At 52.0% G+C, this 13,982-nt stretch overlaps 1 protein-coding gene and 1 long non-coding RNA gene across 8 annotated transcripts in view; one reads left to right on the top strand and one right to left on the bottom strand.

Annotated features, from left to right (window-relative positions):
• Positions 1 to 13,982, top strand: part of tesmin (testis expressed metallothionein like protein) — a 270,445-nt gene that overhangs the window by 228,699 nt on the left and 27,764 nt on the right. For all 6 annotated transcript variants that reach the window (XM_038807670.1, XM_038807673.1, XM_038807672.1 and 3 more), the window contains one exon: positions 12,806 to 12,877. In XM_038807670.1, coding sequence (XP_038663598.1) covers positions 12,806 to 12,877 — 72 coding nt within the window. The remainder of the gene's footprint in view (positions 1 to 12,805; positions 12,878 to 13,982) is intronic.
• The window catches only part of LOC119971725, a 31,138-nt gene continuing 30,116 nt past the window's right edge, over positions 12,961 to 13,982 (bottom strand). For both annotated transcript variants that reach the window (XR_005461901.1, XR_005461900.1), the window contains exon 4: positions 12,961 to 13,133. This is a non-coding gene — a long non-coding RNA (uncharacterized LOC119971725). The remainder of the gene's footprint in view (positions 13,134 to 13,982) is intronic.

Genomic DNA, 13,982 nt, shown 5'->3' with positions numbered 1-13,982 from the left:
CATTTGTGGTCATCTAGGACACTGATAGCATCCATTACTTTGCACATATTATAGGACACACATTCCACTCGACTGAGATGTCCTACCATGTCTCAATTTTACTTCTCTTGCACTAACTCTATTATATTTTGGATTACCTAATATGTAGAACCCAACTTACCCCAACCCAGATGCTAGATTTTTACACACTGCTCCTTAAACTGAGAAGTTATCAACTTACCCGTTTCCTATGACATCATGGTTGTCTTTTATTGCCGCCGCTGTCTCGCGTGGGGGCGTGGGGGGGGGGGGGGGGGGGGGGGGGGGGGGGAGAAGAGAGTACAACATCGGGCGAGAGGGATGAGTCGGGCATGGGGGTTGGAGGAAGAGGGGGGCAATGGAGGGGGTGGGAGTTGGATATGGGTGGAAAGAGACGGACATTGGGAAGAGCCGGACATGGGGGGGCTGAAAGAGTTGGACATGGGGGGAGGAATCGGACATGGGTAGGGGGGGGGGGAAGAGTCGGGCATGGGGGGGGGGGGGGGGGGAGAGTCAGACATGGGGGGAAGAGTCGGACATTGGGGGGGGAAAAGTCAGACATTGGGGGGGAAGAGTCGGACATGGGAGGGAACAGTCGGAAATGGTGTGGAAGAGTCGGACTTGAGGGGAAGAGTCGACATGGAGGGTGAAGATCGACATGGGGGGGAAGAGTCGGATCATGGGGGAAGAGTCGGACATGGGGGGGAAGAGTCGGACATGGGGGAAGAGTCGGACATGGGAGGGAAGAGTCGGAAATGGTGTGGAAGAGTCGGACATGGGGGGGAAGAGTCGGACATGGGAGGGAAGAGTCGGACATGGGGGGGAAGAGTCGGACATGGGGGGGAAGAGTCGGACATGGGGGAAGAGTCGGACATGGGGGGAGCGTCGGACATGGGGGGAAGAATCGGTCATGGGGAGGGGGGTAAAGAGTCGGGCATGGGGGGGAAGAGTCGGACATGGGGGGAAGAGTCGGACATGGGGGGAAGAATTGGGCATGGGGGGGAAGAGTTGGACATGGTGTGGAAAAGTTGGACATGGTGTGGAAGAGTCGGGCATGGGGGGGAAGAGTCGGACATGGGGGGGAAGAGTCGAACATGGGGGGGAAGAGTCGGACATGGGGGGGGAAGAGTCGGACATGGGGAGGAAGAGTCGGACATGGGGAGGAAGAGTCGGACATGGGGGGAAGAGTTAGACATGGGGAGGAAGAGTCGGACATGGGGGGAAGCGTTGGGCATGGGTGGACTGAAAGAGTTGGACATGGGGGAAGAATCAGACATGGGGAGGGGGGAAGAGTCGGGCATGGGGGGGTGAAGAGTCGGACATGGAGGGAAGAGTTGGACGGGGGGAAGAGTTGGATATGGGGGGAAGTGTTGGGCATGGGGTGGGCTGAAAGAGTTGGACATGGTGTGGAAGTGTCGGGCATGCGGGGGAAGAGTCGGACATGGGAGGGAAGAGGTCGGACATGGGGGGAGAGTCGGACATGGGGGGGAAGAGTCGGACATGGGGGGGAAGAAGAGTCGGATATGGGGGGGAAAGAGTCGGACATGGGAGGGAAGAGTTGGAGGGGGGAAGAGTCGGACATGGGGGGAAGAGTCGGACATGGGGGGGAAGAGTCGGACATGGGGAGGAAGCGTTGGGACATGGGGAGGAAGAGTCGGACATGGGGGGGAAGAGTCGGACATGGGGGGAAGAGTCAGACATGGAGGAGAAAGAGTCGGGACATGGGGGAAGAGTTAGACATGGGGAGAAGAGTCGGACATGGGGGGGAAGCGTTGGGCATGGGGTGGACTGAAAGAGTTGGACATGGGGGGACAGAATCCCGACCATGGGGAGGGGGACGAAGAGTAGGGCATGGGGGGGTGAAGAGTCGGACATGGGAGGGAAGAGTTGGACGGGGGGAAGCGTTGGATATGGGGGGGAAGCGTTGGGCATGGGGTGGGCTGAAAGAGTTGGACATGGTGTGGAAGTGTCGGGCATGCGGGGGGAAGAGTCGGACATGGGGGGGGAAGAGTGGACATGGGGGAACAGAGTCGGACATGGGGAGGAAGAGTTGGACATGGGGAGGAAGAGTCGGACATGGGGGGGAAGAGTCGGACATGGGGGGAAGAGTCAGACATGGGGAGGAAGAGTCGGACATGGGGAGGAAGAGTCGGACATGGAGGGGAAGATTCCGCCATGGGGGGGGCTGAAAGAACCGCACATAGCGGGAGGGGGAGTCAGACATGGAAGGGTGAAGGGAGGTGAGGTGAACATCAGAGGGGGGAAATCAGACATGGGCGGGGGGGCCTATCGGACATCAGGTATCCAGTTCGTGGCTGGGTCGGTGGTGGGGCAGGGTTGGGGGGGGGGGGGGGGGGGGGGTCGAGGATGGTCAGGTCAAGAGTGGATAGGGAATCCTGTGCAAGTGGGGGAGGGGTATTACCATGAGGGGTGGGTGATTAGTTGGACGTGGGGTGATTGGTTGCGGGGTAGTCCCTGGGGGGTCAGGGGCGTGAGGGCGTGCGGATAATATCCCGTGTGGAGCTTGGTCTGGGTTGTGTAAAATAGTTAATCTGACTTCTCTAGTGGATTCATGGTGATTATCTTTTATTGATGGCCTATAGTTACATTCTTCAGCACAAAACGAAAGATATCTCTGTATCACTCTATTATAAAACATTTCAGAATTTTAAGAGTTTCATTAGGTAATTTTTCTTGTAGAGAGAAGAGACTCAGCCTGTTCATCCTTTTCTGGTATGTATACTAACACATTGCCAGTATCATTCTTGTAAATCATATCTATATAAATGGTGACCAGAATTGCATGGCCTAACCAAGGTTCAGTGAAGGTTCAGCACAACTTCTCTAACTATACTTCTATCCGTCTGCAAATAAAGCTGAGTGCTTGGTTTGCCTTTTTATGCCCTTGATAACCTGTGGCACAACTTTTATTTTTACTCCAGGATCGCTTTGTTCCACTAAACCTACCTCAACCCCATCCAAATAATATGTGACCTCCTTATTCTTCTTACCAAAATGTCCCACCTCACATTTATCTGTATTGAACTCATTTGTCAATTGGTTGCCCATCTGAAAATTAATTATGTCCTCCTCAGTGTCCACTTATTTGGTGTAATCTGCAAAATTAAAAATTATGTTTTTAATCAGTCCAAGTCATTAATATAAGTTGTGAACAATAGTGGTCCCAACACTGATCCTTGTGGGACACCACTTCCCACCTTCTACCACTCTGAATAACTACTTTTTAGTCCCACTCCCTGCTTTCTTTGAAGTTACCTAACAATCCATTCTGCCACATGTCCCCTGACTCTACATTCTTTAACCTCTTCATCTAACATAGGACAACTTGTTGAAGGCCTTTTGAAAATCTAGTTATGTTCTCCTGAATTACACTGCAAATTCTCTTTGTACTGTCTCAAAAACTTCAATCAGATATTCAAGCAATTGACAGAAACCTTTGGATCCTCATTGGCTTCAGGTGATGTCCCGGAGGATTGGAGAATAGCAAATGTTATTCCTTTGTTTAAGAAGGGTTAGCAAGGATAATCCATGGAACTACAGGCCGGTGAGCCTTACGTCAGTGGTAGGGAAATTACTGGAGAGAATTCTTCAAGACAGGTTCTACTCCCATTTGGAAGCAAATGGACATATTAGCGAGAAGCAGCACGGTTTTGTGAAGGGGAGGGTCGTATCTCACTAACTTTTTTATAAATGTTTTTTTTATTGGGTTTTTGAACAAGGTATAATTACCGTTATGTGCACAGAATAAGAAACATATATATATATATATTATATATGTACACATATTTAGAAGAGAAGGCACACCCCAACATAAAATACAATAAAATATGAAATAGAATAACTGTTTAGGGTATTGTGCACCAGCTTGACAGCGGCAGCTCTGCTACACCTGACAAATTATTTACCACCACGTAAGTAGGGAGGGGGGTGGGGGGGGGGGGGGGGAGGTGCGGGGGTGGCGGGGATTGGGAGGCAAATATACATTTGGGTGCTGGGGAGATAATTACAGTGTGCGATACTTGGCTGTGTTTGTGTTGTCGCCTGCTTCTCCCGGACGGGACTCGCTGCCGTCCCGCGTTCGCCTCTGCTTCTGCTGCTCCTCCAGTCCTCCATCTTTATTTTCCTCGTTCCCCGCTCCTGGATATGTCATGCACGTTTTGGCATCCCGTGCCTTCCTTCCGGCTCCCGTTTCCCCGCCTCCCGCCCCACCCCGCTGGTTCTCCTCTCTTGTCCCCCCCCCCTCCATGGTTTGCCTTTCTTTCCTCAGGTTTAGCTGTCTTCCCCCCCCCCCCCCCCCCCCCCCAGTGGTTCACCTTTCTTTCCTCAGGTTAGCCGTCCCCCCCCTCCCTCTCTCCCTCTCTCCCAGTCTATCTCTCCCTTTCATGCCTTGGCTACCTTCCCCTGATTCTTGACTAATTTCCCCTGATTCTTGGCTACCTGGCTATTCTTCCTCTTGTTCGTTGGGCACAAACAGGTCCCGGAACATTCGCGTGAATGGCTCCCACGTTCTGTGGAAGCCATCGTCTGACCTCCGGATGGCGAATTTGATTTTCTCCATTTGGAGAGATTCCGAGAGGTCGGACAGCCAGTCTGCAACTCTGGGTGGTGCTGCTGACCATCAGCCAAACAGGATTCTATGGTGGGCGATCAGGGAGGCAAAGGCTAAGGGCGTCCGCCCTCCTCCCCAGGAATAGATCTGGCTGGTCTGAGACCCCGAAGACCGCTACTTTCCGGCATGGCTCCATCCTCACCCCCACCACTTTGGACATAGCCTCGAAGAAGGCTGTCCAGTGCTCCACAAGTCTGGGCAAGACCAGAACATGTGGGCGTGGTTGGCCGGGCCTCCTTGGCACCGTTCACATCTATCCTCCACCTCGGGGAAGAACCTACTCATACAGGTTCTTGTTAAGTGGGCTCTATGTACCACTTTTAGCTGTGTCAGGCTGAGCCTTGCGCACGTGGCAGTGGAGTTGACCCTATGCAGTGCTTCACTCCAGAGTTCCCATCCCTATCTCAATCCCAGGTCCTGCTCCCATTTCTTTCTTGTTGCGTCCAGTATGGTGTCGGCCCTCTTCTGTCAGTCGGTCGTACATGTCACTACGGTTTCGCTTGTCTAGTATGCTTGCGTCAGTAGTTCTTCCAGTAGTGTCTGTCGTGGCAGTTGTGGGTATAACATCCTTGTCTCCTTTCGTAGCAAGTTTTTAAGCTGCAGATACCTTAGCTCGTTCGCCCTGGCTAGCTGAAATTTCTCTGTCAGTTCGTCCAGTGTTACGACCCTGCCGTCCGTGTATAGGTCCCTGACTGACAGTGTCCCTCCGTTCTGCCTCCACCTTTTGAAGGTGGCATCAGTCAGTGCTGGTGTGAACCTATGGTTGTTGCAGATGGGAGCCTTGTCCGACATTTTGGTCAGGCCAAATTGCTGCCACAGTTGGTTCCAGGATTGGAGGGTGGCTATCACCACCGGGCTGCTGGAGTGTTTTGTGGGTGGGGATGGGAGTGCTGCCGTGGCGAGGGCCCGGAGGGAGGTCCCCATGCAGGAGGCCTCCTCCGCACGCACCCACTCGGCTTCTGGCTCCTGGATCCATCCCCTTATTCGCTCGGCTGTTGCCGCCAGTGGTAGAATTATAGGTTTGGGAGGGCTAGCCCCCCCCCTGGATTTTGTTTTTTTGTAGGACCTTCTTGGGATCCTAGCATTTTTACCCCCCCCCCATTACGAACGCCATGATTAGTTTGTCCAGCGCTTTGAAAAAGGCCTTGGGGATGTAGATCGGAATGGATCTAAAACAGGAAGAGGAACCTGGGCAGTACGTTCATTTTGATCGTCTGGACTCTCCCCAAGAGGGAGAGCGGGAGTGTGTTCCATCTTTGCAGGTCCTTTTTAACTTCCTCCGTCAGGCTGGTGAGGTTCCATTTGTGGATCCCTTTCCAGTCATGGGCTATTTGGATCCCCCAGGTAGCGGAATTTGTGTCGGGCTTGTTTGAACGGTAGCCCCTTTAGTGCTGCCCCACGCCTTGTGGGTGTACTGGGAAGATCTCGCTTTTGCTCATGTTGAGTTTATAGCCCGAGAAGGCTCCAAACTCTTTCAGGAGTGCGATGATTCCGTCCACACTGCTTTGTGGGTCCGAAATGTAGAGGAGCAGTTCATCTGCATAGAGTGAGACTCTGTGCTCTCTGCCTCCCCTTCGGATCCCCCTCCAGCTTTTTGCTGCCCTGAGCGCAATTGAGGTTCGATCGCTAGGGCGAACAGCAGCGGGGGACAGTGGGCATCCTTGACTGGTGGCCCTGTGCAGTTGGAAGTAGTTGGTATTGTTGGTCCGTACGCTCGCCATGGGAGCGTTGTATAGGGGCTTTATCCAGGAGGTGAACCCTGTTCCAAGCCCGAACCGCTCCAGTACCTCTATGAGGTATTTCCATTCAACTCTGTCGAAGGCCTTTTCTGCATCCAGGGAGACGATCACCTCTTGTGTTCTCTCCCCGGAGGGGGTCATTATCACGTTCAGCAGGCGCCTGATGTTCGAGGTAAGCTGTCTACCTTCGACGAAGCCCGTCTGGTCCTCTGCGACCACCTCAGGTACACAGTCTTCTAGACTTTTGGCTAGGATTTTGGCCAGTATTTTGGCGTCTGCGTTCAGCAGAGATATGGGTCTGTATGACCCACATTCCGTTGGGTCTTTGTCTTTCTTAGATATCAGCGAGATTGAGGCCTGTACTAGCGTGGGTGGCAGTGTGCCCCTAGCTAGCGAGTCTGTGAACATCTCCCACAGGTGCGGGGCCAGCGCTGTCGCGAATTTTTTGTAGAAGTCCGCCGGGAATCCGTCCAGTCTCGGCGCCTTCCCCGCCTGCATGGAGCTAATGCTGTCCATGATCTCTCCCAGTGCTAGTGGTGCTTCCAGGCCCCGTTTTCTGCCCTCCCCCACGACTGGAATGTCCAGTCCATCAAGGAACCGTTTCATCCCAGACTCCCCCCTTGGGGGCTCTGGGGTGTACAGCTCTTGGTAGAAGGCCTTGAAGGTTTTGTTAATCTTTTCTGGTTCTGTTTCCAACGTGCCTCCGGTACCCCTGATTTGCGCAATTTCTCTGGTGGCTGCCTGCTTTCTCAGCTGGTGTGCCAACAGGCGGCTGGCTTTGTCCCCGTGTTCGTACAGGGTCCCGCGCGCCTAGCGGAGTTGGTGCACTGCTTTCCTGGTGGAGAGCAGGTCAAAGTTCCTTTGTAGCTCTTTCCTCTCCGCCAGGAGCTCTACGGTCGGGGCCTCAGAGTATTTACGGTCTACCTCCAGTATGGAGTCAACCAGCTGCTGCCTAGCCACCCTTTCCTCCCTATGTCTTTGCGCTTTAAAAGCGATGAATTCCCCTCTTAGTACGGCCTTTAGCGCTTCCCAGAACGTGGAGGATGAGACCTCCCCGTTCTGGTTGTTCTCCGTGTACTCTGCTATGGCCCGCGCTATGCTTTCGCTGAAGGCCTTGTCAGCTAATAAGGCACCGTCCAACCTCCATGTGGGGCGCTGGGCCCTGCCCATCTCTAGCCGCACGTCCATGTAATGTGGAGCGTGGTCTGATATCACAATTGCGGAGTATTCCACTTTGTCTATCCCTGGAAGCACCGTTTTCCCCACCACAAAGAAGTCAATTCTGGTGTATACGTTGTGTACTGGGGAGAAGAAGGAGAATTCCTTCTCCCCCGGGTGGACGAACCTCCAGGGTCCACTGCTCCCATCTGCTCCATAAAGTGACTGAGTTCCCTTGCCATGCTTGAGGTTTTCCCCGTTTTGGGGTTTGATCTGTCCGTCTTTCGATCCTGTACACAGTTGAAGTCCCCCCCCCCATGATTAGTCGATGCGTCGCTATGTCCGGGATTTCTGCCATGGTCTTTTTGATGAAGCTCGTGTCGTCCCAGTTGGGCGCGTACACGTTGACTAGTACCACCGGTGCCCCATCCAGGGCCCCACTGACCATGACGTACCGTCCCCCCGGGTCCGTAACCGTCTTTGTCGCCCTAAACATCGTCCTCTTGCCGATCAATATCACCACCCCCATGGCCCTTGTCCCATAGCAGGAATGGTAGGTTTGTCCCACCCAGCCCTTTCTTACCCGCAGTCGGTCCTGCTCTCTCAGGTGTGTCTCCTGGAGGAACACTATGTCGGCCCTCATATTCCTTGGGTGGGGGAGGACTCTGGATCTCTTCACTGGGCCGATGAGTCCTCTTACGTTCCAGGTGACTATTCTGGTGGGGGGCTTCTGCCCCCTCGCTCCTGTGGGATAACCATACTTATCTGGTGGACGCGCTCCTGCGCTCCTTGTCCCTGGGGCACCCGCCATGGCCGTCCACTGTGTGTCCGCCACGCGGGTAGTCCCCTGCACTCTGGGGTCTCCCTTCGCCCAGAGACCGTACTGGGTGGGTGCTTGCAGCAGTTCCTTGTTTCGAGCCCTTGGTTGTGGCACTTTGTAGCCCTGTTCCTTTTCTAGCCTCTTTTGTCCCTCCTTCCCTGCATTTCCCCTCCCTGGTCTCTCGCTCCCTGTGTACCCCCCGCCCCGGTCTCTCCCTTTTCCCTCCTCCCCCGTATACCCCTCCTTTGCCCCTCTTTCCCCTGTTCCTATCACCGTTTGCTCTCCCGACTCTGATGGGTGTTCCCCCCCATCCCCTGCCTGGCGCCTTCCCCCCTGTTGGGGGCGCGCTGCGGCCCTGCTTTGTTGCGTGCCCCCGGCGCTAGCTTTCCTGCTAGTACGGTGGCCCCCCTCTCGGGGGTTACTCTCTCGCTTCTCCTCTGCCTGGCCTCTACGGTTTTCTGCCCGCTCTTCCCCCATCCTACCCTGCACCCCTCTCGCTTGCTCTCCATTACTCTCGTTCCCTCATGTGGGGCCTGGCCTCCCATCTGGAGCGGTCCCTCGGGCAGTAGTTTGCTCTTTGTTCAGGGTGTTCTTGCCGTGGCGGGGGCGGGGGGGGCCTGGCATTGCCTCACCCCTCCCCACCCCACCCGTCGACGTGTCGTTGCCCCTTGCCAAGGGCCCCTCGTCCCTACCCTTGTTGGTGGTTTTCCAGGCCATTTCTACTCGACAAACATGTTTGCCTCAGCGGGGGCTGTAAAGAAGTATTCCCTGTTTTGGTATGTGACCCAGAGTTTCGCTGGGTACAGCATACCAAAACGCACGTTGCTCCTGTGAAGAGCTGCTTTTGCTCTATTGAACTCTGCCCGTCTCCTGGCTATATCTGCCCCAATATCCTCATAAATTTGAATGGCGTGTCCTTCCCATTTGCAGGCTCTATTTTCCCTGGTCCAGCGCAGGATTGTCTCCCTATCCTGGTACCGGTTTAGTTTAGCTATGACTGCTCTCGGGTGGTCTCCTGCCTTAGGCTTCGGGCACAGCGACCGATGTGCTCTGTCCATTTCTGGTGGGTTGGGGAAAGTTTCCCTCCCCACTAAGTTGCCCAGCATCTCAGCCACGTATGCTGTGGGGTTTCTACCCTCGATCCCCTTTGGCAGGCCCACTATCCTGACATTTTGCCTTCTCGAGCGGTTTTCCTGGTCGTCTACTCTGCCCTTCAGGCTCCCCTGTGTAGCGCCCAGTCTCGCCACTTCCCTCTCCAGGGCCGTGACCCGGTCGCTCACGTCAGTCGCTGCTTTCTCCAGCTCTTTAATGGTCGCCTCCTTAGCTTCCAGTTTCTCCCCTTGGGCATCCAATTTCTCCTCTAGTCTGGTCAGGGCCTGCTGCACCCCTGACATGGCCCTGGCTACTGCTGCCTGCACTGTGGCCTCTATGTCTGCCTTTGCCTCTGCCTTGATTACCTGCTGATACTCCCTAAGCACCTCGGCAAAGGCTGCCTTCCAGTCCCAGCTCCTTCTTGGCCCCGGGGGAGAGGGCACCTGTCTGTCCAACTCTTTTTGATGCGGTGATACTTCCGTTCTGTCGCCTCGTGTGCTGGTTCGCTCGCCTGAGCTGGCTCGCCCATTGCCCCGTCTGCCTCTGGTGCCCCTTCTCCCTCTGCTTTGGCTCCCTTCTGGCATTTTTTCTCCCCTTCCCTTTCTTCTTTTCTTCTCCCCTTGTTTTTCTTTCCCTCCCCTCCCTTTTCCACACCCTATATATTTTTTTTTGTTTCTTCCCTTTTTCTTCTCTCCTCCCTTCTTTCCTTTACCACTTTATTTTTTCTCTTTTATAGAGAAAATAATATATTTATCGCACCCCTACTCTCTTTAACAGTTTTCTTTTCACAGTTTTGTTTTTGTAAAAGTTATTTTTTCTTCCTTTTCCCTCACTCACCCAGGGTAGAGAGAGAGAGGCTTCTGGTCCGGAGTCCCATTGTTCCTGCCTCGTGGTGGTCACTGCCGGCTTGGGGGGGGGGTTGGGTCGGTCCCCGCTGCTGTCCCCGCTGCTCTGTCCGGGCCGCCGCTCGTCGCACCCCGCGCTCTCCCGGTGGGGGTGGTTGGGTCGCTGGTCACTCCTCCGTTCCCTCCTCTCCGCAGGCTCAGCCCCGCTTCGGTCCGGGCCGCTGACGCTCCGCTCCTGGCCTGCGCTCTGGTGCCGGGGGGTTGGGGGGAGTGGGGGGAGGTGGACCTGGCGCCGCCGCTGCTGCCACCGCCGGATCGCTCCGCCGCCGAGGTTCCCCTGCCACCAATTTCGCGGGGGGGGGGGGGGTTTTGTACCTTCCCCTTCCCTGCTCTTCCCGCTGCGGAGAAAAAGGCCCCGACCTCGTTGTCCTGCGGGAGCCCCTTTCTGTGCGACCGCTCCGCTCGCCGACCGGAAGTCGAGATATCTCACTAACTTGATAGTTTTTCGAGGAGGTCACAAAGATGATTGATGCAGGTTGGGCAGTGGATGTTGTCAATATGGACTTCAGTAAGGCCTTTGACAAGGTCCCTCATGGCAGACTGATACAATAGGTGAAGTCACACGGGATCAGAGGTGAGCTGGCAAGATGGATACAGAACTGGCTAGGTCATAGAAGGCAGAGAGTAGCAATGGAAGGGTGCTTTTCCGATTGGAGGGCTATGACTAGTGGTGTTCCGCAGGGATCAGTGCTGGGACCATTGCTGTTCATAGTATATAATAAATGATTTGGAGGAAAATGTAACTGGTCTGATTAGTAAGTTTGCGGATGACACAAAGGTTGGTGGAATTGCGGATAGCGATGAGGACTGTCAGAGGATACAGCAGGATTTAGATCGTTTGGAGACTTGGGCGGAGAGATGGCAGATGGAGTTTAATCCAGACAAATGTGAGGTATGCATTTTGGAAGGTCTAATGCAGTTAGGGAATATACAGTGAATGGTAGAACCCTCCAGAGTATTGACAGTCAGAGAGATCTAGGTGTACTGGTCCACAGGTCACTGAAAGGGGCAACGCAGGTGGAGAAGATAGTCAAGAAGGCATATGGCATTCTTGCCTTCATTGACCGGGGCATTGATTATAAGAATTGGAAAGTCATGTTGCAGCTGTATAGAACCTTAAGTTAGGCCACACTTAGAGTATAGTGTTCAATTCTGGTTGCCACACTACCAGACGGATGTGGAGGCTTTAGAGAGGGTGCAGAAGATATTTACCAGGATGTTGTCTGGTATGGAGGGCATTAGCTATGAGGAGAGGTTGAATAAACTCTGTTTGTTCTCACTGGCATGACGGAGGTTGAGGGGCGACCTGATAGAGGGCCACAAAATTATGAGGGGCATAGACAGGGTGGATAGTCAGAGGCTTTTTCCTATGGTAGAGGGGTCAATTACTAAGGGGCATAGGTTTAAGGTGCGAGGGGCAAGGTTTAGAGGGGATGTACGAGACAAGTTTTTTACACAGAGGGTAGTGGGTGCCTGGAACCTGCTGCCGGAGGAGGTGGTGCAAGTAGGGACAATAGTGATGTTTAAGGGGCATAAATAGGATGGGAATAGAGGGATACGTACCCTGGAAGTGTAGAAGATTTTAGGTTACACCGGCAGCATGGTCGGCACAGGCTTGGAGGGTCGAAGGACCTGTTCCTGTGCTGTACTTTTCTTTGTTCGTTGTTCTTTGTTCGATATTTTCTCTTTTGAAATTGATGCTAACTGTTCAATATTATATGTTTTGTTTCTAGGCACACTTTTATCCTCTCCTTTAGTAGGGGTTCCACTATTTTTCTACCACCAACACTAAGCTCACTGGTCTATAATTCTCAGCATGTTCTGTTCCCTTTCTTAACAACAGGAATTATATTATCTATCCTCTGGTCTTCTGGCACTACATCCTGTTCTAGTGACTTATTAAATATGTTTTTAAAATCCATTCAATGGGTGTGTGCTTCATTGGCCAGGCCAGCATTTAATGTCCATCCTTAATTGTCGTCGAGAAGGTAGTGGCGAGCTGCCTTCTTGAACCGCTGCTATCCATGTGGTGTAGGTACACCCACCGTACTGTTAGGGAGTCAAGATTTTGACCCATGTATGAACTTTGCCTTGTGTATTAATGGCACTGCTCCCTCGAACATAAATTAGAAATGAAAATGACTGGCAGCTAAGATCATTCAAATTGACAGGAATCAATAAAGAATGCAAATTAATTTGATCAATTTGGTTAAGAATTTCCTTATGAATTATTACTTTAGTTAGTACTTTACGAATGTAGTATTATTGTCAATGGCTGGGATGATTGCCAGTGTCAAGACACTGAACTCATTCGTAGGAATTCTCGCCTGCTCATTTATAACAATTGGAACATTACATGGCTGCCCTGATTGAATACATTAACAACTCAAATTTTGAGAAATAGTTCGCAAACACATTGTGAGATCCATTTTCTTTCTTTCAGATTGCCAATAATGACAACAGACTCAAGGTCTAAAAAGCCCTGTAATTGCACCAAGTCCCAATGCCTCAAGCTGTAAGTGCACACAAACAAAACGCTCTGCACGTTTCACACAGAAATATGGAATAGAAAGAAGCTTTCAGTTATTTTTTGGTTGAATTATATCATAGTGTTTTAATACAGATCCTTCAATAGCACTAATGGTCGGCACGGTAGTACATTGGTTAGCACTGCTGCTTCACAGCGCCAGGGTCCTGAGTTCAGTTCCAGCTTCGGTCACTGTCGTGTCTGCGTGGGTTTCCTCTGGGTATTCTGGATCCTCCCACAGGACCTGAAAGACATGCTTGTTAGGTGAATTGGACATTCTGAATTCTCCCTCTGTGTACCCGAATAGGCATCGGAGTGTGGTGACTGAGGGATTTTCACAGTAACTTCATTGCAATGTTAATGTAAGCCTACTTGGGCTTACATTAATAAAGATTATTATTAGGTTACAAAGCAAACCTTACCTCTACTGCTCTTGTTGTTTCCCTTACTTACGAATGAGAGAGAAAGAATAGTGAAATGATTTATTGACCCCAAAATGAGACGATGTCAGATCCTAATCTCATGTGTGCGATTTTTGCTGTGTGGGAGAATATTGGAAGCTATAGCCATTGTTACATACATAAACTTTTGATGATAAGTTGGACAACTATGTTTGGAGCTATGATTACATAGCCCAGGATGCTGGGCATAGTTGCCAGCTATCTTGGTCCATTAAAAATTAAACTGGAGACTCCAGGACAATCCAAGGCAATCCAATGAAAGTTTGGGCTGTCCTTGAGACTGTTGTAAGACTTCATTTCTTAAATCTTACTTACTTAACTTTGGACCTAACATTTCTGAGATATTGACAAATCAAGTTCTGCTTAAAGTAAATTCCAAATCATGGAGTTTACACCAATAGTTGCACAAAGAGTATACATATGGACCACCCGAGAAAAACAACTTGGTAATTGAATTTTCAGTTCAAGGACAATGTTACATCATTCTATTCCGATTGCAGTCCTGGTATCTTTTAACCGCCTGTCTTTATATACCCTTTCTCAGCGGTGGGCCTGGGTTCTTTATTGATAGGGTATTTCTGTTCTAAAAAGTATCCTCATTACAAAATGTTCCATAAAGTGTTGACTCCTTT

Source organism: Scyliorhinus canicula, chromosome 9 (assembly GCF_902713615.1).
Source record: "Scyliorhinus canicula chromosome 9, sScyCan1.1, whole genome shotgun sequence".
In the NCBI taxonomy this organism is placed as follows: Eukaryota; Metazoa; Chordata; class Chondrichthyes; order Carcharhiniformes; family Scyliorhinidae; genus Scyliorhinus; species Scyliorhinus canicula.
This window is presented reverse-complemented; position numbering and strand designations above follow the sequence as displayed.